Source organism: Charadrius vociferus, unplaced genomic scaffold (genome assembly GCF_000708025.1).
Source record: "Charadrius vociferus isolate BGI_N301 unplaced genomic scaffold, ASM70802v2 scaffold198, whole genome shotgun sequence".
Taxonomy (NCBI): domain Eukaryota; kingdom Metazoa; phylum Chordata; class Aves; order Charadriiformes; family Charadriidae; genus Charadrius; species Charadrius vociferus.
The window spans coordinates 4,438,008-4,461,264 of NW_009649951.1; the positions used below are offsets into that span (position 1 = coordinate 4,438,008).

General features: G+C 38.6%; 1 protein-coding gene across 1 annotated transcript in view; it reads right to left on the reverse strand.

Annotated features, from left to right (window-relative positions):
* Positions 1 to 23,257, reverse strand: part of SLC24A2 (solute carrier family 24 (sodium/potassium/calcium exchanger), member 2) — a 104,291-nt gene that overhangs the window by 4,457 nt on the left and 76,577 nt on the right. Inside the window, exons 5-7 of the mRNA XM_009891506.1 lie at positions 18,521 to 18,616; positions 16,765 to 16,850; positions 5,286 to 5,414 (exon numbers count right to left, since the gene is read on the reverse strand). Coding sequence (XP_009889808.1) covers positions 5,286 to 5,414; positions 16,765 to 16,850; positions 18,521 to 18,616 — 311 coding nt within the window. The remainder of the gene's footprint in view (positions 1 to 5,285; positions 5,415 to 16,764; positions 16,851 to 18,520; positions 18,617 to 23,257) is intronic.

Genomic DNA, 23,257 nt, shown 5'->3' on the forward strand with positions numbered 1-23,257 from the left:
CACTCTTTCGATTTTGCCAATTCAGCTTGCTCAAGCCGTGCTAAAGCCCTGTTTTTTAGCGAGTTTACAGAGCTGCACAGCCAGCTTTTCTTGTACAACAAACACAAGAGGCATTTATATGGGACAGCCTCGTGTTTAGGAACTGATCAGCGTGTGTGGCTGTGGACTAAGATGTGCTCAGTGAATTGGGCTGGCCATTAGAGTGGGTCATGCCAGAATGACACTGTCTTTTGTCAGCTGAATCAGAAAAGAGTGAGGCTGGTCCGCAGCTCATTGAAATTGTGTAGACTGTCTGCTGATGCAAATGGAACGAGATTAGGTCATTACGGATGGGAAAAAGGTAAAGTCAGCAATGGCAATTGTGCACAGTCATCCACAGGACGGGACAATTGGAAGGTCCATATCTGCTTGAGCAGCAGGTGCAGCTGTAGGCTGTGCTACAGAACACTTAACTCACTCCCTGTGGGCACTTTGCATAATGCTGAATGCCCTCCTGAAAACTGAGCTTGCAGACATTGACTACCACAACCTATGTAACTCCACAATTGAATACACATAGGAAAAAACACTGAAGATGGTACAGATTTAACAAGGCTCCCAACCCCCCTCATATATAAATAAATAACTGAAATTCTGTTAGAGTAAGAAAATAATTCCAGTAGGTCTTTCAAATGAATTACCTTTAAATATAGGCATAAATAGCCACAATGGCACCTGGAAACATCCTTCTCATATAAATTCCATTCCTGTCACAAGCACTGTTTCTAGAACTGCCCAGGGTACTTTGACTGATTTGCTTCTTAACTCTTTACCGAGCAAACAGAGTTACTTTTTCAAAACACAGTTCTAAATTTTTATCAAACCAGAAAATCTGGTAATGATGTTTAAACCTACTCAGATGGGCTTCTAATTTTAAAATCAAAACTTTACATGCATTGGGGGACAGAAGACCTTACTCAGAAAAGGAACACAATTTGAAAGGAACACAAGGATCGCTTTTAAAATAGTTATTTGACACCAGTGGGAGCAGAATTGTGTCTGGAAGGGATAAATGATTCTAAACAGCAATTTCCTTTTTTTAAACTAAATAGCTAGCACTTCTTCTTCAACATTCTTAGTAGCTAGCCAACTCTTTCAACTTTCAACATTTTTTGTCTTCCTTGTAAAAACTGGGACTTTCTGGCAACACATATGGTGAATGAGATGATGAAGCAATGAGCTTGTTGCAGCTGGTCACAAAATCTACACAGAGCACCCCACAGCAATGCAATTTGAATAATCACTATACAACACTCAAGATATAAGCATACATTGGCTTACGCAAAACTAAAACAGCAAGAGCTGTAGTGGCCAGTAATAGCTCTCTGTCAGTGTGATTATATATACCAAATGGTTCTTGCAAAATAACGAGACATCGCCTATCTGAGTCAGACACCCACAGAATTTGGATGGCTAAGAATTACGAGTCAGTAACTTCTCAGCATGTGTATTCCTAGCATGTCTTAGCCAGTCCTCTCCCAATAAAATTACCTGATAAGCAGCAGTTCAAGACTAAGAGCACTTTAATGGGCTTAACAGTTTAATTACCTTTTTTAAAAGGGGGAACATTTAACCTCAAAAAGGGCAAAATTTAAAGCTTGTACATATTACAGGTGATGAAATCAAGAATGGACTCCATAGATGCCCCTATATAATTTGCATATAGATGAAATTTTTAAAAAGCAGTAATGAGAGTGCTGATTCTTTTTTGGATGCTGCATTTTATTTCCAGAGTATAATAATAATCATGCTTATTTTGTAACTAATGACAGCATTCTTCTGAGATTTATCTCACTACAACTCCCTAGCTCTTGGAAATATAGAGAGCTGCCAATTCCAAGCATTTTCCTAGAAGAATTAGTCAGCAACGGCAGACAGCAATACTTCTCTCCACCTTTTCTGGTAGCTGTTGTGATGGTTGCCTTGGAAAGACAGAGAGCCCAATTTATTACCACTTGGTTCTGTTGTGGTCATGGTAACAGACAAATGAGAAAAGCCATGGCTCATTCAGTTCATATGCTATTTTCTCTCAACAAAAGGGAAAGAATTTTGTAGTTTCCCTGTAGATTGGTTGGATTGGTACTCTTCTCGTCTATCAGCAATCTTAAGGGCATTTTTCTTGGTACATTTTTGTATTGATTTCATGCCAGTGTCTAAAAAACAGGACTTTAGGTAGCAAGAATGATCCAAGTACGAAGGTTTTTCTTCTAAGCGCCTGATCCTGAAAGATAGTGAGTGCTTAAGAGTTTGCAAAGGAATTGTCTTTATTTTCGCCGGTATTATTACTAACACCTTTACTTTACCTTTAACCTGAATGAATCGTATGCTTGTCTTGTACATAAATTTATCTGCATTGCAAGCTTTGATTTTCCTTTCATACTTGACAGTGCTTAAATCTGATTACTCAGAACCTGCTCCTGTAACTGGCTCTGTGCTGGAACATCTTGTCCTTGTCCCCTTGGTAACAGTGCATCTCTGTATGGCAACAAGAGTTCATCTAAGTTGTACCTCTTCATTGGCAATAGGAATTTGCAGAGGTACAACAAACTGCCCCATATGGGCCGTGACAGCAGGACTGGAGCCTCAGTAGCCGTTTTTCTGGCCCGTAACACAAAGAGATGGACAGTGCAGTATGGCTATAACAAAAGGGATGGTGCCCAATATCTGCCACTGACCCACTGGGCCACCTCGGTCATGTCATTTTCCTTTCAATATTTCAATATCCCTTACTGCCGGAGGCAGATAGTTATGTTTGTGACCTTTACAGAGACACTGGGGAAATAAGCTATTAGTACAGGAAAAATACCCGTTATTGTTCAAAACACCTGAACAAAAAGTCAGGTAAAAAATTCCCCAAGGGCATACCTACCTCTGGTGTACTGCCAGCAACATTACTGATGTTATAGTAAGGTTTCTAATATATATTGGCTTAACGTGAGCAGATATTATTAAGGCACTAAACACACTTTAAAACACGTCAGCTATTGAATCCGCTGAGAGTTAGCTGAACTAAAGCATAATCTACTCTAAGTATATAAAAACCTGGATATGTGGACACCATAGCAGCAAGGATTTTGCTAACTTTATAACCAGAGACCTTGTATATGAAATAATTTCTGGGTCTCATGGAGCTAAATATAGCTTGGTATAATACAAGTAAATGTAGTCAAATCATCTCCATTATGTGGAGATAAAATATACTTTAGAAAAGAGACTCTAGGAGGAAAGGAGAACTCATTTTCGAGAAGTGGACACCCACAGAGGATGTCAAAGGCTCCATATGGTCTCTCAAATCAGTATATAGCACACAAGTGTTCATTTTATGTATCCGCATGCTAATCTGAGCATCCTGATGCAGAATTTGGGTTTCTGACTAAAATTACCACACTTGCAAATCAAGCTCCTCACAGCAGGCCTACCTACAAAATCTATTTACCTATTATTTTAGGTTTGCTTTAACTTTTGCCTCACAGATTTAATGCAAAGTTGTTTTCTGATGCACATGCTGAGCTGTGATATTGTTTGTGGGGTTTTTTTTATTTATTAGGAAGGGAGTAGCGGGGATGGCACACAGGCATAAATGAAATTATTTGAGAGACAAACACACTAACGAAGCGTCCTTGAAAAGTTAGACAGCTTATGCAACCATCTGGTTAATTCTTTGACAGCAATGTTCAAAGTAAGCAGCTTGTCATACTGATTACCTGTCATACTGATTGCCTGTTACCTCTTCTGTAATTACCACATGTAATTACGAACTACATTTCTTTTACTCGTGTGTAAAAAGCTACTCTTTTCCGTGAATGAAATTTTAAAACTCTGTTGCCCATTGACATACCTGGCATATACAACTGTGCTTATCTTTTGTGTTACAGCAGGATATTTTAGCTGTAGGATGTCAGCACACGAGTTCCGTTGTGAAAAATAAGTGTTACTGATCACACGCATCACACAGTTGCAGCAACTTCTTGAGATCTTCACTTTTCAAACCCATTATTGTAACAACTGTTCTCATTTGTACAGTACAGAATATTGGATAAGGCTACATGTCTACTGATGTTAACTTCAGATTTTCAAAATTCAAAATAATGCACATACTTATTTCTTAGCAGCACTTGCTCATTTTGGGCCAAATTGTGAACAAAATTACAGGGATGGTTTTGAATGATAAAAGGAGGGCATAAATACAGAAATAAACAATCTTGAAATTCATGTAGGATGCTCTCTGTGTTATCAAACAAAAAGTGTTTACCAGAGTTGTTTGAAAACTTTAAGAAATGAAAGCTTAAAGATTGGAAGGGAAAATGTCAGTTTATATCCTTTGAGAAACCTTTATCTAAAAACAAATCAGAGGTCTTATTTTAGCTTGTTTCTTGCACTGAATTGCAGTTTTTCAGTGTGTGGGATGAGAAAGTTTTTTCAGTGTGTGTGAGAAGGAAAAAAGAATTCAGGGTGTTGATATATAACCTTCTAAGCTGTGCATCCCTCTCCTGCAGCAGTTTTAAATCTATTTTTGATCCAGAAAGGAAAAGAGATTAAAACACTAGTAAAGGATTTTTTTCATCTCTTGACTTTTTTTCTTTTACTTTCCATAAGCCTACCCAGTCAGCTCTATTTGTATATGTGAGTATAAAAGTGGTAAGACTTGATAACTTCTCTCAATAAGTAATTTGTATTAATAATTAGTCTTACATTACTTCAAGCTGTGTTTGGGACGAAATTAGCAAGTATTTTACACATGTAAGGACTTGCGGATCTTGTTCTACTATGAAAATTAAAAGATGACAAGTAGAAGACAAAGGTCTAGTAGAACATGCATTTAAAAGAAATGCGTATCATTACTTTTGAACCACAGAGAAAACTTGAACAGTCTAAAATCTTCCCAGTTGTACCCTTTAGGGCACTGCAGATGGACAGACTTCCTCAGCACTTATGCAATATTCAGTGAAGATCTAGAAACACAGATGTGAAGGCCTCAAAGAAGTTTTAAGAGCTTTCACTTTGTGTCATAAAATAGTAGTAAATATGAATGGCAATCTTTATAGAGCTATTAGCGCCCAGTTCTCCATAAGCACCCATTTGAAGATTTTAAGGCTGGTGTTGTGATCTCTTCTTCATAGAAGAAACTATTACAAAAAATGATTTGCTCTATTTTTACATAAATCCAGTACAGTCCCTTTTTGACGTTTAGCTAGAGAGCCACCCTGCTGTGCAGAACACACCGACTTACAGCAAGAGTTACTTACAGGTTTTCTGACATCTGGGAGGGAAGCCCACAGTGGAAAAACAATGGGTAATAGAAGAAGGTAGGTGAGCTGCTTGCGTGGGGTGTCAGGCCAGGCCAGGCTGAGAGGCTGGTCCTCATCCTCTTCATTCTGTAAGAAAAGCCGCAGTGAGAAGAATATTGCAGTGGATGAATAAGGTGAGGGATTCTCTAAAGAGGAGTCCTGAGGACTGTGCTGTGTTTCAGTGAGAACCCACAGGGTCTGAAAATATTGCATTAACACCACACCTACCTAACAGCATTAGCTAGGACACAGTAAAAAGATTTTGGCCAGACTGTGAGATATCCCTGCAGCACAGGCTGCCTGAAGACGTCTGTTTGCTGCTATGCTGATGGTGAAGCTGGTCCCTTGGGATGCACGGGGCAATGTCGTGCCTTCTCCCTGGAGGGGAACCTTGTGCCTCTGATATGTCTTTCCACAGGGGTCTCCCTTGGGATGTGGGATGCTCTAGTCAGGGATCAAAACTGGTTGGCACTGCATCAAGCCTGGCCACATAGAAATAGGGATAGAGATAGAGATATATAGAGATACAGACAGAGACAGAGACAGAAATAGAGGTAGAGATAGAGATAGAGATAGAGATAGAGATAGAGATAGAGACAGAGATCAGATAGAAATGATAGAGATAGAAGTAGAGGTAGATGTATGTGGTAAAATAGAAATATAAATAGAAATATATGTGTGTATACATATGTCTAACTGTTTCAGCTTTTGCAAGTAACTTAGAAACTTACTATTTAAATAAATAAATAAATAAATAAATAAATATGTATTTTCTTGTCCATAGGACCATAGGGTCATTCAGGCTGGCAGGGACCTTGGGAGCTCCACTGCTTTGCTGGGGAGGTCAGACCGGGCTGCTCAGGGCTCTGCCCAGTCAAGCTATGAAACCACCAAGGATGGAGATGGCCCAACCTCCCTGGGCCCCAGCTCCATCCCTGGGCTGTCCTCCTAGGGAAAAGGCTTCTACTTATCTTCAGCCTGAGGCTCTCTGGTTTAGACCAGTCACAATGCAGCACTCTTCATAACAACTGGGTGCTAAAATTAAAGGAAATGTATTCCTCTCCTATTTGTGTAGCTGATTTTCACATTAATCTCTGGTGTCCTTTTATGTGCATGCTGTTCACCTGTCATCTGTATTACACAGTAAGTGTATAGGGACCATCTCCCAGGACAGAAAACCTTCTGGCTGTCATACACTTCTGTTTCCTTAGGCTGCTTCTGCTAACAAAATGGAGCCCTCTCAGACTGCCACAGAAAGAAAGTGAAGTGAGCATGATTCAGCCTTTTTGGGTGTATATATTAAAGTAACTTTTTAACTTTTAACATAGGTAGGCAATGTCTTCGGAATTGCACACAGATCTAACTTATTCCACAGAATAAGGCAACAGAAAAAATGGCCTAAATGGTTCCTTCACATAGATGCATGTAATGCAAACTCTGTTAAGCCTGTGGGAATATTACTAGGGAGTTCAGTGAAAGCTAAAGTCCAAAAAAGTCTACCTGGTGAAAACTATTTGTTTGAGAGCATGAGAGATATACAACTACTTCTTCATGTAGTGTTCTGGTTTTCCACTTTTGCAAAAAGATAATAATTGAGAATTCAGTCCTCTCTACAGTTTGCAAATTACTCTTCCCATAGATTTAGAACACAGGTTTCTTGTCAGTTATTGCCCTGTCTTGAGATTGCTTACATAAACCTTATGACAATGCTAAAAGATGCAGTCCTTTGAATGACAGTTATTTTTTTTCTAAGCAAAAGAGTTATTGACGAAATGTCACCATATGTTGGTATTGTTCATAACAGTTTCTACTTACTGCTAATTTTGATTGAAGAACCAGTCTTAATTATTCTACTATTATGAACTCCTGATTTGTTCAACTACCCAGCTACCTGAACTGATCAGTGCCTACAGGAGCAAGCTCAACTCTTAGCTCAGGCTCTTCCATCATGACTGTATCACCTGACACCAATGGACTGGAAGCAAATCCCTATCTACCTCTTGAGACACTGACAGGCTGCATCTGCTTTCACATTTATGTATTGATGTCAACAGAAGACAGTATTCTGTAACCCCTACACTTTGTGAAACTCCCAAGTTGCATGACTGTAAAATGACAGTAAAGTCAACAGGTCATAATAGGTATAATCATTAAAAGATTTAAAAAATGTACATAGGCACAGTTTGTAACACTCTACACAGTAATTAAGAGGCTCCTGGGCTAGCTTTCACCTTTACCTTTCCGCTCTTTACCAAAGTGGGCAGATGATCTGTATTTCACTGCTGCAATCTATTGAAGCCTGACTTTTGGGGGACTGGATGGGTGCAGGAGTTTGTGGGGCTGCATCCTAAAAACCAAATACATTCCTTTTCCATTTTGGTAGATACTGTTGGAGTGGGAAAATCAATCTGAGATGGACACTCAGCTTTGAAATATGACGACTGAAGTAAAATTTGGGCACAAAAGGACCAATTGAAGGGTTGCCTAGGTAACTCTTTCTGAGTGGCCTGTGTATAATTTAAGCAGCAGACTCATCTGGAAAAAAGCTCCGTAAATGACTGCTTCATAAACAGCATGGAGTGACAAAGTACTTCCTGAATTGCCATCTTTAGAGTTTAGCCATGATTAACAACTGTATTTAATCACAACAAAAGCTCTACATTAGTCTGAGTTTCCACATGAATCTGCAAAATGTACGCATGAGTCTGCAAAATTAGGAGAAGTCCTAGTTCCTATGTGACTAATGTCAGGTGCTTTCATGGTTTCTAACGCACTGACAACCCTTATGTCTTTGCTGATGTATGGATTTCCATCCCCTGCCTCCACTGACATGGCCAAGGTGCTGCGTGCATTAGGACAGGGACATTTCCAATGTGCTCCAGTGTACTCAGCACATCGTGGAGTGGACTGGAGCACCTTGCTAGCACACCATTCCTCAAATACTCAAATACTGGCATGCCGCCACCAGGCTTATCTCTAGTAAGCCTGTTTTTGTCCCTTTCCCCCTTCAATCTAGTTAAAAGGCCTTTCAATGACGTCTGGTAACTCCTGGGCAAAGGTCTTTTTCCCTTTTTGAGACACATACTGCCTCTGTCGCCAGCAGGCCTGGTGTTCTGTAGACCAACCGATGATCAAAAACCCCAAAATTCTGCTGGTGACACCAGTCTTGGAGCCAGTTATTGATCTGCTCAATCTTCCTGTTTCTTGCCTCATCTTTCCCTGCAACTGGAAGGACAGAGGAGACGAACAATACTTGTGCTCCTGATCCCTTAACCAGTCATCAAAGGTTTAGACATAAGCTGCATTAGATCTTCATATCTAATAGGAATTAATGTGTTTCTATGAAATTCTCATTAGCTGTTATGATTCTTTCCACTTTTCAGTTAGTGTATCCTCATTTCTTCTTGCTTGTGCTTGGGACTGTCTTTTTGTTACATACACATTTGCAGTGCTGGATATCGTATCTATACTCATGACTAGATGGGATGGACATGGTACCCTAGAACATGGTAATCAATAATGATAACCAAATTAATTCTCGAATAGGAAAATGCTGCCATTGCATATTCTACCAAGGTTAAAGAGGTACATCTTTAAACTACAAAAAAATATAGATATGACGCCCTCTTTTCCAGAAATGAGATTAGATGCATTGTTTTGCTCTCTGTTCTCTTTTATGTATCTGTAACAAATATTCATTTCTTTTAAAAAAATCTATGTATATTCATAACCTTATTCTTGCTACCTCAATTATTCTTCTATGTAACTCATTATAAACAATGAACAAGGTACCAAATCTCTGGACCCTCCATCTTTCACAAATTTTTCATCCAAGATGATTTATCTAATACTAATCTGTGATCTCACAGAAAAATTCTCTTACTGGTTTGCTCAGGACTGGTCTGACAACTTTTCCCAATTTCCCAAGAAAATCTTTCCAAACAGAGGAAATGATGGTGTTTTTCACATTATATAAACAATACAAACATATGGTGACATTTCATCAATAACTATTTTGTTTATAAACAACAGCTTATAGCGAACTCCATCTGCCAAAGTCACAATGTAGTCACTGCTTCTAGCAAACATCATAAAAATATTGTCTCCATGGACGCTTATGCTCATATTAACTTAGGGAAAAGAGTTGCTTTTCTGGCACAACATAAAGCTGCATTTTTATACTTTTTTTTCTGTCAGTAGGACAAAATGGAAAACAAGTACAATGAACCACATCAAACTTATCTGAAATACTGAATCTGCCACTATTTACCAACTAGTCTGTATTGTATGACAGCTATAGCATATGATTTATAAATATTACATTCTGAGGATTATTCTGTTAGCCCAACTAAGCTGAAGAGCTCAGCTATACATTCTCATACTTGTACATTTCTTGTGCATTTTGACTTCTCATGTCATTAATCAATACAGAATTAGCATTAAGACTCCAGAATAAAGGAAACTGTAGACAGGAACTATTTGCAGTTCAATTTGTTTATGCTAAAGTCCAGATATTGTACAAGCTATAAAAAGGCAATTTCTTTCTTTGCCTGATAGTGCTGTGAAAGACTGCTGAGCTTTTTTTCTTTTGGAAGTGAAGAGCTCTGTACAACCCAACTTCTCACAATGAGTGAATCAAGAAAAAATTATGATGTCTCAAAACGTTACCTGTCTCAGAGGTAAGGACTGATTTTCAGAACTGAGATTGATTTTTTCTTTAGAATAGCAAATCTCACATTAATTTATTTCACTAGAAAGGAAGAGGACAAAGGCAATTGGACCCCTGCTGTGAACAGCCTCAAGTCTCTGCTTTCTGTTTCTTGTCTGTAACTTGAATCACTCATTTGTCTTCTCCTACCTCTCACTGGGAAAAAAAATACGTAAAAGAAGGAGATATTAAGCTAGTACATGAATTCTTCAGTAAAACTAAATCCCTGAGCTGTCCGAATGCATTCTGTATATATGGACATGCTTCTTCGGGCAGCTAATTTGTATTAGTCCTCTCTGCACTATGAACTCACTGAAAAGAGATACCTTTAGAGTGGAGCCTACGGGAATGAGCAAGGCTCAGGTAGATATTTGCTCCAGATTCTGCTATTGCAGCTTGTGTCCTCTTGGGCTCTTGCACAAATACCTGAAAGCATAGCGCCCAGAGATTATATGCAGGTTTTTATGCCCATGTTTCTGCCAGCACTCTTTGGGGAATTTGAAAAGAAATACTCAGAATGTAATAGTCAAAACTGTAGTCAGCCCACTAGGAGAAGTAACAGCTGTGGTGTGATGGAGATGTATCTGAAGAATAAGCCTTTGTCTTCACGCCATTTTTCACTGTTCTAGTTTTCAAGTGAGTCAAACTGGTATACAGCAGAAAAAAAAGGTGGAATAGGGAGCTGGCAGTCTTGGGAAAATAAAGATCAATAGCTTTTGATGGCAGCACCATTCTTATTAAGTTACAAAGAGCCATACAGGCAAACAAGATGTAGGCATTTACTTACAGACCGAGTGTGGCAACTGAAGAAAACGTTTGGGCTTTGCAAAATGTATTTTTAATGATTGATCAAGCAAATACGGGGGATGCTGGAATATATCATCACCTTACAACAAAGGCTGCTCTAATCTCCTCTACCCTCTCTCTACGAAATAGAAATGTTTAATATAGCCCAGAATCATAGTCTGAGAGACAGAGAACGCCGCAGTACTCCAATTCACATCATGCCAATGTGATGCAAACAGAGTGGGTACTCCAGGGCAGGGGAGATCTGTGCCCACCAGGGGCTCTGACCTGAAACGCAGCGCACTGTGCTGGTGCTCTTCGGTGGGGGGAGGCAAAACATGCTTCACCACACTGTTGCTCAGGTAAACAGATTTGATCCAATGAAAGCAATAAGGCATTTGTGTCATTTCCCTACGACATACAAGTTGCCTTATATTTTCATGGGAAAGTTCTCTCTGACATGGTTGGCATGTAAACATTTCCAGTGGGGTATCCATGGAAACAGGTAAATGCATGCGCATGTGTATGTGTGCGTGAGTGTACGTGCGTGCGTGTGTGTGTGTGTGTGTGTAGGTGGGAGGAAAAGGTGTTATCTGCAGATTGGAAACTATTTTTAGGCAAGCCACAGGTTAAAACGACTATGACTGAACACACTTAATCAAATGCTTGTTAAGAAGGTGGCGGGGGGGAGGGGAGACAATTGGACTTCTCAGAAGGCTCATTTCTCTGAAGGGCACCCTATAAAACATTTAATGAGATAGTCAGTGTCCTTTTAGTCTTCTTTCATTTTCTCATACACGCTAGGTACCACTCTATGAAGTTTTATATAACAGAGTCCTTCTCCTTTGTGGCAGCCTGCTAAAGGTTAAGAGACAGAATGCCATAAGCAGAACAAAATCCCCGAGGAAGATGCAATATCCAGCAGGAGGGAAGGCAATTTCTGTCTGCAAATGAAGCAGAAACGTCTTACAGACCGTATGGTGGGAGGAGGTATTGTTCCCTGCTCTGCTGGTTAGGGGCTGGGAAGGAGACCACCGACGTCTGTCCTTCTCAGCTGAGGATCCCCGTTTTATCAAAGCATAGGAGATCTACTGCTGCTTACAGTGGGAGTAGGATTATATGAGTTTTACTGTCTGGGACAAACGGTTGGGTTGCTGGGGACATTTTCTGGAAAGCCTTTTTGAATTTCTGCAAGAAGCATCAGGACAGAGTTTATCTGGTTGCTCAAGGGCTTGGATTAGCAGGATGACAGCTGAGGTTCTCTGGAGGAGAGCAGAGCAAGAAGAATGGAGTTAAGGGCCTGGGAAAAAGGGAAAAGCAAGACAGTGGAGTTTGGAGGAGACAAATAAAGAAATTAAAAGCAAAAAAAAAAAAAAAAAAAGAACAGGAAATAAAGGAAATAAAGTGAAATTCACCTAGTTCATGAAACCTTGTGAAAATCATTAACTAACAGTGTCCTTGACTTAGTCTTGGGTAGTGTTTCAGCTTTGTGCAATTGAAAAAGAAGGAAAGGAGAAAAAAGTAAGAGTCCGGAAAAAAATATAAAGATGACCAAAAAAACCCCTAAAGAAATCAGGAGAGGTATAAGGAAAACTAAACCATGGCATTTGCAGTATTATGCTTTTTTCAAAAGAAGTTTAATTTACAAATATATGAAAATTAAAATACAAGATAAAAGCTATGTTTTCCCCTTTTCTTGCAGTCATAGCGTGAGGTCTTCCTTTCACAAGGGTCCTTTGCTCAACATTATCCTTTTAAAAGAATAGGGAGTTTATAAGTAAGATGGATTTATTTGCATATTCTCTTTGTTCTAGTGGAACATACAATTTTTAATGTACTTATTTTCAGACAATTCTAACTCCAGTATAGAACTTTGACCGTATAGCATTTGACTAAAATGCTTGTGTCTAAGGATTTAGACCCAGGCACCATAATCTGCACCAGTGAAAAGTAAAAAAACCCACAAATATGACTATGCTTGTTTTTGTAAGAGGCAAAAGCATGAAGACTATAGTGGAACTTGACAATGGAGGACAAAGAATTAGATCCCTATGTGTGTCTTCTGTATCCTCACTACAAACACATTTTAGGTAGGAATACTGGGTGACCTACTATGTCAGTACACCCATTTCCCAGCCCACAGTTTTCAGGACATTTTTTTGCATATTTGCAGCTTGGTTTCTCAAGATGGACAATGTCTCTAATTTTCTCAGTTCTAGATGATTATCACTGGAACATGGAGGCACTAATGGTAAGTTTTCTTAAGAGATTTTCTAAACAGTGCTTACAGATTATAAAAACAACTTTGGACATACACAAGCGGAAAATTGGAGACAAGCCATTTTATACTATATTTCCAAATTCTGACACTACGGCACTTCCTTTTGCATCAGAGTAAGGAAAAATCATCAAAAATTCAAGCCACCAGATTGAATTCTACTCATGGAACAGAAGCAAATGACGCTCTCAATGTAAAATGGGGAATACTTGTTCACAAAAAGATGAAAATTCAAGAGCATTTGTAGGTCAAGACTGAGCTTTAATGAGGTTGTTCTTGTCGCTCAGCTTTAATGAGTGAGCTTTTGAAACACAAGGAGAACCTATTGATGAGTACTGGCTGGCATACTATCCTGCGCCTTCAGTATTACTTCCCCGAACAGAACTGCTCTTAGAACTGATACCATTGTCTTTGAAGATTTTGAAGACTATTTCCTAGGGGTACATAGTGTCTGCATAAAGTTTGGAAAAGCTAAAAAAAGGCTTGGGAGGGCAATGACCAATTTCCCTTCCTCAAATTCTAATCTTCTTCAAAGAAAAAGGTCACGTGAATGCTGTGTGTCTGATTCTGTTGCTGCCTACGCTTCTATAAATCAGGGGTAATCCTATTAGTGACCATTAAGTTCAATATAGGAATCAGAAGCAAACTGAATAGCCCAGTGTTAGTGACGCCACAGCTTGGGAAGGTGTATCAGGAAGTGGTGCAGAAAAAACTAGGCAATACATTGAGGAAGGGTCCCTGTACAGCACAGAGTAGGCAGAGAACCTCATGGTGAAGTAGGGCCCTAAGTATTGTAGAGACCTATTTATTTGTTACATGGATGAGCAGACTACTTGTATTACAACTTTTAAAAAACTCCAATATATACTTTTAAATTACAAAATCGGTTACAGCTTATCAATAACTGAAGCAGCCTGAGACAGCAGCACCTGTCAGGTTATCACTGGAAGAAGACAAAATTAGAAAGGCCACTGGGGAGGAAGGCAGCATGGGCCCTCTCAAAACATTATTAGGGGATTTTTTATTTTTTATTGTGACAGCAGACACCTAAAATCCTTTCTTTCAGATTGATGGAGCTGAATCTGCAGAATCACTCCTCCATCAGTTACAAACCTCCCTGCTTGCTCCATCTTGTCCTTTGGATAAGGACAAATAATGTATCCCACCTCTGATACGGCACAACAGTTTTTCAGAATGTCCTAATGCTTGCTGAAATTAACAAAAAAGTTCCAAACTCTGCCTCATTGAAAGTTTAAAATGTTTAAAGGGAGATCAGAGGAAGACATTGCTGAGTAATGTACTCTTGCAATAATTTTCCCTTCTTACCCTGCAGTTGCTTGAAATTGAAACCATTGTCTTGAATGATGAGGCTGCTTGACCTTGCAGATTTCTGAACAGGCTTAGAAACGGCTTCATTACAATGCAAAATGATAGCATATGGACATCGCTGTGAGATGTGATTGCTTAAGATTGCTTTTCCTTCATTGTATTCACTGAACAATCTCAGTGGAAAAAATCTTACAAAGCAAGACCAGTTTTCTTCTTAAGCTACTGAACTCTATTACAGTCTATTAGAGTTTTCATACACCCAACAGACTGATTTATGTACACCCTAACAGGTTACACCAGGCTATGTCATCCCTTATTGACCTTTGAGAACAGAAATCTAAAAGCTGCTCTGCTTTGGATTACTTTTTTTTCCCTGAAGATAAAAAATAGTCAAAAGACATATTTCACTGCAGCACTGAGGTTGGACTCTCAGAACAGGATCCAAATGGATCTGAAAATTGATCTTTTCTTACCTTAAAATGTTGAGTGTTGAAATGCCATGCTGAGATTTTTTATTACATAGATTTTATTCATCCCATTTACCTAAAAGTAATGCTTTGTTGGTCTGACAAGGATGTTTGTCAGACAAGTGGTATGTCAGTCTGAACAACTGAGATTAACAGAAAAGGTAATTTAATATTCTACTATGCTCTCCTTTGTACCAGAGACTCATTAGCATTAGTGATGATTCTGGACATCAAAAACTACCCATCTCTTTTAGATCCTTGATTCTGATTCTCAATTTCTACTCCCAGAGACCAAAATTATCTGCAAACAGTGAAGAATTAAAGCTATCTGCCAATATTTGGTATACTAACATACCAGCTGGCCAGCATCACCTTGTCATTTCTCCACCTCCAGCTATGTAAAGCAAACAGAATCTTTTCCTGAAGACTCAGCCTACTACACATTGCAGTGTTTTCTCCCAGACTTATAGAAAAAATCAGATAACCTCTCTCTGTTATAAGTATGTTTCAGTATAAATTATGCTCCTTGTGAGGGATAATTGTGTTTAGGAAGCAGCCAACAGACATAAACAGACTCTGTTACTCGTACACCACTTGTAATTTTTCCTGTGGCTTGCAGAACCTTTCAAGGAAAGAATTTCACCTACAGTGATATTGCTCAGGTCATGAAGAAGGCACGATGATCTCTGACTTGGACTAATAATTTTGTGAAATGATAAATAAGTGAAAGCAACTAAAATATCAAAACCTAATACTGGAACAATTCAAAACAAAACATGACCTTTGCCTTATTTTGCATGATTTTGCTGTATGTAAATGCAACACAGCTTATCCCACTTTTAATGCGGAGAAGCTCGTGTTATGGTACAGACCACCGCTCAGCCATCTCTTGCAGTACCTTTCCTGTGTCACTATAGCCTAAGGAGAAGGCTAAGAAGTAAACTGTACAAACAAAATCTTTACAAAAGCTTCTGTGTCAAGGATTATTTTTAACAAGACTTTATCTCTCTATGCAGGTTTTGCTGTGTCAGTCTAAAAGACCAGTCCCCAAGTTTAGCAAAATCAATTCACCAGCATTTTTCCACTTGTTTGCCTACTTGGGATGCAGGTGTATTAATAACATTTGAAAAAAAAATATCAAAAGACATTTAAAAAGGGCTTGGCAGGGCCAAATTTTGCAGTCAGCTATTCTTGAGAATTACAACTCATTTAAGAAAGAAGCTAGATCAACTGTATAGCTATTTCAGTAGCCATTGTGCAAGCTAGACATAGTTACGCAATTACTTACTAGCTAAAAAAGGCATATGTTAAAATAAATACATTGGAGTATTTAATTAATTCTTTTCAGATTTTAACCATATGCAACAGCAGTCACAGAAACACTACTATACTATTCAGCTTAATTTGTTATTTGTCTCAAGTTAACAGAGGGCAGGATGGAAAAAAAGTTTTTGTACAGTTCCTCTTTTATAACTACTTTTAACTGTCCCATGAAGCACAATATGACAGGCTATCCTCTTAAGAGAACAAGTTTTGTGCAATGTGATGATAATCAGACAAGCAATTTCCATTAGCTCTACATAGGGCTGTGAACATCTTATCAGATAAGTAAAAATACATGTCCTAAAAGAATACATTCCAGACTACCTTCTTACCTTATAAAGAAGGGCAGGGGCACAGAAGAGCTTTTATATATGGCAAACCATGCATTAGGTTCCATTGTAAATGAACATTAAATACATTGTAGACAGTTTATATCAACAGCTTCTTGCTATTAAGATGTACACTTTCAGTGAAAAGCACAATCAAGCATGCAATATATTTACCAATATAAAAATAAATAAAAAAAGAATAAAAAAAGACATTAACCTCTTCAACGTTATGGGCGATTCCATTCTGCACTGGTCCTGAATCACTCGGTGGTGTTACTGCAACTTCAACTTTTGCACTTTTTTCTGTGGCATCATCCATAAATAAGCGTGGGAAAACAACAGAATAGTATATTAAGTATCAAATCTATCAGTGAAACTGCTGCCATATATTCAGTCTGAATCACCAAATACTGAAGGTGGACCAACATCTACCTTTAAAACAGAGAGACAAAAATGCTGTCTTCCATTTGACCACTATGCATTTTGAATAAAATTGTTATGAGTGGTGACCTTGCATTTGAAGAAACTATTCTACTGGTACTCGCGTCCTAGAAAAATTTACATTCTTTGCAATATTCAGTGCTCTTTGTTTATGCTAAACTCACTAAGCCTAACAGTTCAGGTAAAAAGTGACATACAGTATTCTCCCCAGACATTAAAGAAAGCAACATGTTGCATTTACAGGTGAGGGGATATATTCAGCAAGATATTACTTCTAGAACACACTAACCCTTGCAATTAGTAAAGTTACTTCCAAGCTGTAATCAACCTCTTTCTCTTGCAAAAACGTCCGAAAGAGTAAACGGATGGTCTAATAACATCCAATAAGAGAAGACGATCTTTAAAACAGAATCCTGTAGTCCTTGTGCTAAACTTTTACAGGAATTTAAGGGATAAAATTGGGCCTTTGATTTCTGATGTCAAATTTATTCAAATTTATTCTTACTTTGACTATCTTGCAATTCTCTAAACAGTAATTATCTCTTTAAGTATGTCCTAGACAAAAATGCCAATGGCCAAAAAATCCCTTGGACAATATAAAGTTATGGGGAATAGCAACATGAAATGTCTAACTCAAGTTCAACATGCCTTATGGTATGCTCTTGTGCACAGAAGTAAATACAGCTGTCTGGTTACATTACTGCTATCCTGAGATTCTTCTAAATTAAAAATCTGAGATCACAGGCACAGTGGAGTGCCAGACTATCTGTAATTATTTCAGTGCATGTGTGTTGTCTCTTAACCCCACAGCCAGCATTACGGTTTATTAACAGTGTCCCACCCAACTGCTTGATTCTGGAAGCAAGTAGTATCTAAACATAGCACAAGGTCAGAAAAAGCGTCAGCTAACAAAATGATTCAGCTTTTATCAGACACGTTTGCATCTAGTTTTCTAATGCAGAACATGCTGAGGTAAAGTAGAGAAAACAGGACATTAGTACACATTTTCTTTTAGTATAGGAACTTTTGAACTGAAATACAAATTTTTACCCTTAATGGAAAACCATAGTAAGCTAATTTTGCACAATTAGCATAGATGGGCCTAAATCATGCTCAGCAAGTAGTAGATAGACAAGTCAAATCTTAAATATGAAGGTTGTTCTTTTTTATGCAAGGGCGATACCATATAAAGCAGCTCAACAAATTAATTAAATTTTCACATATAGACTTCTAGTAAGTTTTTGTCCCTCTCTTTTTGTCACTTCAACACATACCCAAAATCAGCATTGCTTTTTTCTTTTCAACCCTGCCAGGAGGCTTTCTAGATGCCTTAACTGACTTCCTCTTCTTGCACTTAACTCCTGTCCCATCCATAAGTTTCATACTCCTTTGTACAGGCAATCAGAATATTTTTTACTACGACAGCACAAATGAAGTAGAAGGAGAAATTGACCACTAAGGATTTTCAAGCAAAATAAAACAGTGAAAAAGGCCCTCAGGTGCAGGTGTTAAATCTGTACTGCTGCACTCACCATGATTAGCAGCTCCATTCTGCCTTTCACTGTCTTCCACCTGGCACTTCTTTTTGGCGATCTTATGCAGAATTGAGGCCCTTTCCTTGAACTTTCCTAAAAGAAAGCATTGTCATTGTTAAAATGCAGCCATTTAGAGAAGCAAAGTTTCTTTGCCATAGCTTAGGCTCCATAAATCAGTGCCGATAATCCATTTCCATCTCTCCTCAAATAGCAAACGTTATTAAACACTACCTGATGTTTTCATATATACCTTTTTTCTTTTTAGTGGAAATACAAACGTATTTTTTTTTCTACCCTAAGAACTCAGCAAAAAATTGAACAAGAAATTGAAAACGAAAACTATTATTTTTCTTCAGAAGCAGTCAGCAAACTTCCACCTATGTAAGTGCTGGTGTAGGATTTCAGCCTAAACTGAAGATAAATACAGATGAATAAAGATATTCTAAACAAACACAATCCATTTCAGGCCTCAACTAATAGTACAGTAACACGGAATTTCAGACGAACCCATAAATTGCATCATGGTGACTATGGTCAACTTTGTCACTTTGCACTCAGCTATGTGCCTGTGACTTCTACGGATACTTCAGAAGGGGAAGAAGAAATCTCCGTAATACATTCTTTCCATACCAGCTTCTCAAAGGTAAATTTTCTTCACAACCTGTCCGGTGGTTTTTGTCTCCTGTGAGGTTAACCATGCAGTTCATCATTTAGACTTGTCTCCAGGGCAACTCAACCCGTTCTAAGAGAAGTCCCAGGTCCTGTCACTCTTTATTGATCACTGAGTCCAAATGACACATTCAAACTAGGCAATGTCAAAGATGGCAAATATTAAGTGAAATTAATTTAATCCTTCCTCTACATTGGTTGATCTTTCTCTTTGGACAGCTTATGACAGTCTATGTCGTGTAGAAAGATGATGTATCTGCCCTTCTTTATTGTTATCCTCATTGCTGTTGCTCTTTAAGCATTTTTTAATCTTTTTAAAAAGGAAACTGGTGGCTATAGTACATTACACTTCTAATTAAGAACACTATTACCATGACTGTTTTAATTCTTCATCTCCGTTTAAAAAAATCCATTGAAAACTATTGGTGTCCCTGCGGCAAAAGCAGTGCAGGCTTAAGACCAAAAGATACTTCAACAGAACCACATAATTGATTAACGGTGGCAAGCAACAGTGAGAAGTCATGAATGAATTCAGCTAGTTGGCTAACAGTCACTGTTTCCAAGCTAAAATAAAAGACACAGAAGAATAAATCATTAGTCAAGAAAGAAATCCTCTCTTCCCTTCTCACAAACGGAAGCTTCAAACCCCTGTACCAACAGTTTTGTATGTGAAGAAGCATATGCACAGTCCACAGTGACTAGCAGCTATCATTTGCTGGGAAGTGGAATTAATTTGTCAACAGCAAATCACTTGGAAAGTATTAAAAATACCACAAAGATTTAATAAGCAGGACTATCCTTTCAGCAGCCCCTATCTTTTCACAAACAAATCATGCTCCAAAAAAATAATTAGCCATTCACAACATATTGCAAATATTATCTCTTTTGGTACATGGTACATAGAGTAAAATTGCCTACAGAAGAGTATCTGAGGGTAGAACACAACTGTAAGTAGCAAGCCGTCTCATTATTTCAGTGCAAAGAGTCAGTAGCAGAGATTTTAGTTAGAAGGCGAAGAAGAAACAAAGAGTTAAAGAAACAAAGAGAGAGAGAAAGGGAATTGCTTGGGATATCAGACAAGAGAAAGAAAAAACAAAGGAAAAAATGCAAATCATATTTCCAAATATTTTAAGCTGAAATGCTAAGACTCAAGTCTGTTCTTAACTTCTTTTGAAACACTAGGGGCATTTGAAAAGTGCTTATCCAGAAGCATGTGTGGATACTAAAAGGTGCCTGCATAATTTTCATACAACATGTATGTCAGTTTGCTAAAGGATTGCTTTAGGCTTCAGACTCCAACTCAGCTTCATGTGTTTGAGAATCTGGCTTGTGGTGCTTCAAATACACAAATGCACTTTTTTGCAAGCAATGCAAATGATGTAACTGAGACATTTTCTGAGAAATATCTGTGGAAACATCCATGTCTCAACCTACTAAGGATGGTGTAGACCTTTTAATTTAAGGTTCAATTTTAAAAGTTTAATTAAAGTGATGCAGAATTCTACAAGGATACTCTAGTCTTTTGTTTGAGACTCTTTGAAATTCTCTAGGCTTTTATAATAGAGGAACTTGAGCCATCGTTGAACTGAATAGAAAATGTCTCCACAGAGATTCACAGTTTTAGATTAGCTTAATTGAAGTTGTCTTCAATTTTTTTCACACTTCCAAAAGCCTCCTCCTCTCTTTAGGAAGAACTTCTAACACTGCCTTTTAACATTGTAAGTTACACCGCTTCATTTAGGAGACTGTTCCACAGTTGTAAGTCACTGTCATGGAAATTAACCTCAATATTTGAAATGGAAACTACATTTTGGTTTATTTTTATTTCTCAGCACATGCACAGTTCAGCTTACATTGTTTTACATCATTACCTTCCACTTAATTCACTTGGTGTAAGTAACAGTGTGAGGAAATGATTAAATGACAGAATATTGACCATGAAAAGCATGAAACTGAGGAAAGCAGTAGTACTAGCCTGCATGAAGACACTAAGATGTAAAATGACAGGAAAGCTATGCCTCCTCCCTCTCCTTCCCTGCCACTTTCCTCCTTCCAACCAAACCAAAACTTGTTCAGTGAAGGGGAATCACAGAGCCACCAGGAAAAAGGACCAGCTCAGGATATTTCTAAGCCATTCAAACTTACAGAAAGCCCCAAAGCTTTCACGTTATGCACGGATCTTCTCTCATGCATTTTTTTCTCATATTTAGGTGGGGTTAATAAAACAATCCATAGGAATTTTATGTTACTATTCCTATTTCTAGAAGGTAGGAGCTTGTTTCCTCTTTAACAGCCCTATGTACTATGGGTTTGACTATCTAAGAGTAATTCTCAGAACATCTGGTACCATAAGAGTTTAGGTGAATGAAAATGCTTGATTCCACAGACCCAAAATAGGATAGATTGTTACAGAAAATTCTTAATTAATCCAGATTCGGTGAACACAAATTTTGCAGCTCATTTTAGTTTACAAAGGATGGGGTGGAAGGAACAGGAGATCAAGCCCGGGTGACTAGCGAAGAAGGCAGCTTAAAACTGAACTGATTTTATTTGAATATATGCAAACAAATCAGTATTGTATAATATAGATATGCCTTGATCTGCATGAGTAACTCCAGCTGGCATCAGTTGGCAGAGATTCTCCTCCTGATCAAGGATATATCAAAAAGCCAATCCTTTCACTACAACCTAAATTGCAGACTACAGATTCTCTGGGTCAGAAAAGCCTTTGATTTGATAGGAAAATAGTTTATATTCAGAAATTCACCTGTTTAAAAAATTCAAGACTCTACTATTCATTGAGTTTTCAGTCTCTGATCAAATGGAAATTACTACATCTATGCGGCTATAGCCAAGCTTTCATGAGTCTGAAGATGGCAAATCTGTGGCTGTTGAGATGTCTGAACTGTACCTGAACTGTACCAAGTCCTGCTCGTGGCCAGTTGTGGAACACGAGTGGGTCATAACTGATCAATTCCACAAATCCACCTCATGTGCCTTCTCCTTTAACTTTAAAATCCCACAGAAGCATCAAATGAAAATATATGCATTTTTTCATGTTGTAGGCTGTTGGTGGAGGTTACTTGACAGCACAAGGTTACTGTGAAGTTCTCTTTCCATCTGGTAGGGTATATTTTCTCTCCCAGGTGGGCCTGATTAATCTGCAATTAATTTAAAGTCACTTTCAGACCAAACAGGAGCAAACAAAATGAGATCAGTTTCCAAGACATGGACCACACTGGCTGTCTGGCCATTAAGCTATATCTGATTGTGTATTGCAACCCAACCATTACTTTTTGTCTCTGATTGTTCTGATGTAGCAGCAAGAATACATGTGCCCGTGCTTCTCCGCTAGAGGACTGAAAGATTTGCTACCTATCTTCACTCAGGGTTTGAGGACCCGGAGATAAGGATGTACAACATAAGAAGGACATGGACCTGTTGGACTGGGTCCAGAGGAGGGCCACAAAGATGATCAAAAGGCTGGAGCACCTCTCCTATGAGGACAGACTGAGAGAGTTGGGGTTGTTCAGCCTGGAGAAGAGAAGGCTCCAGGGAGACCTTATAGCAGCTTTCCAGTCCCTAAAGGGGGCCTACAAGGAAGCTGGAGAGGGACTTTTTACTAGGGCATGTAGTGATGGGACGAGGGGTAATGGCTTTAAACTCAAAGAGGGCAGAATTAGATCGGATATCAGGAAGAAATTTTTCACTCTGAGGGTGGTGAGGCATTGGCACAGGTTGCCCAGAGAAGTTGTGGATGTTCCATCCCTGGAAGTGTTCAAGGCCAGGCTGGATGGGGCTTTGAGCAACCTGGTCTAGCGGAAGGTGTCCCTACCCATGGCAGGGGGGTTGGAACTAGGTGATCTTTAAGGTCTCTTCCAACCTAAACCATTCTATGATTCTATGTATCGTATTAGAAAAAAATCAGTGAAACTGTAACTAGGTTTACATGTTCCTGTGGCTACCTTTCTGTACAAAACATATAAAAGGCTTAGTCAAAAATGGAAGACAAAGAGGAAAGAGGAAAACAGATAATGCAAGTAAGTGTGATGCAGAGTGAAAATC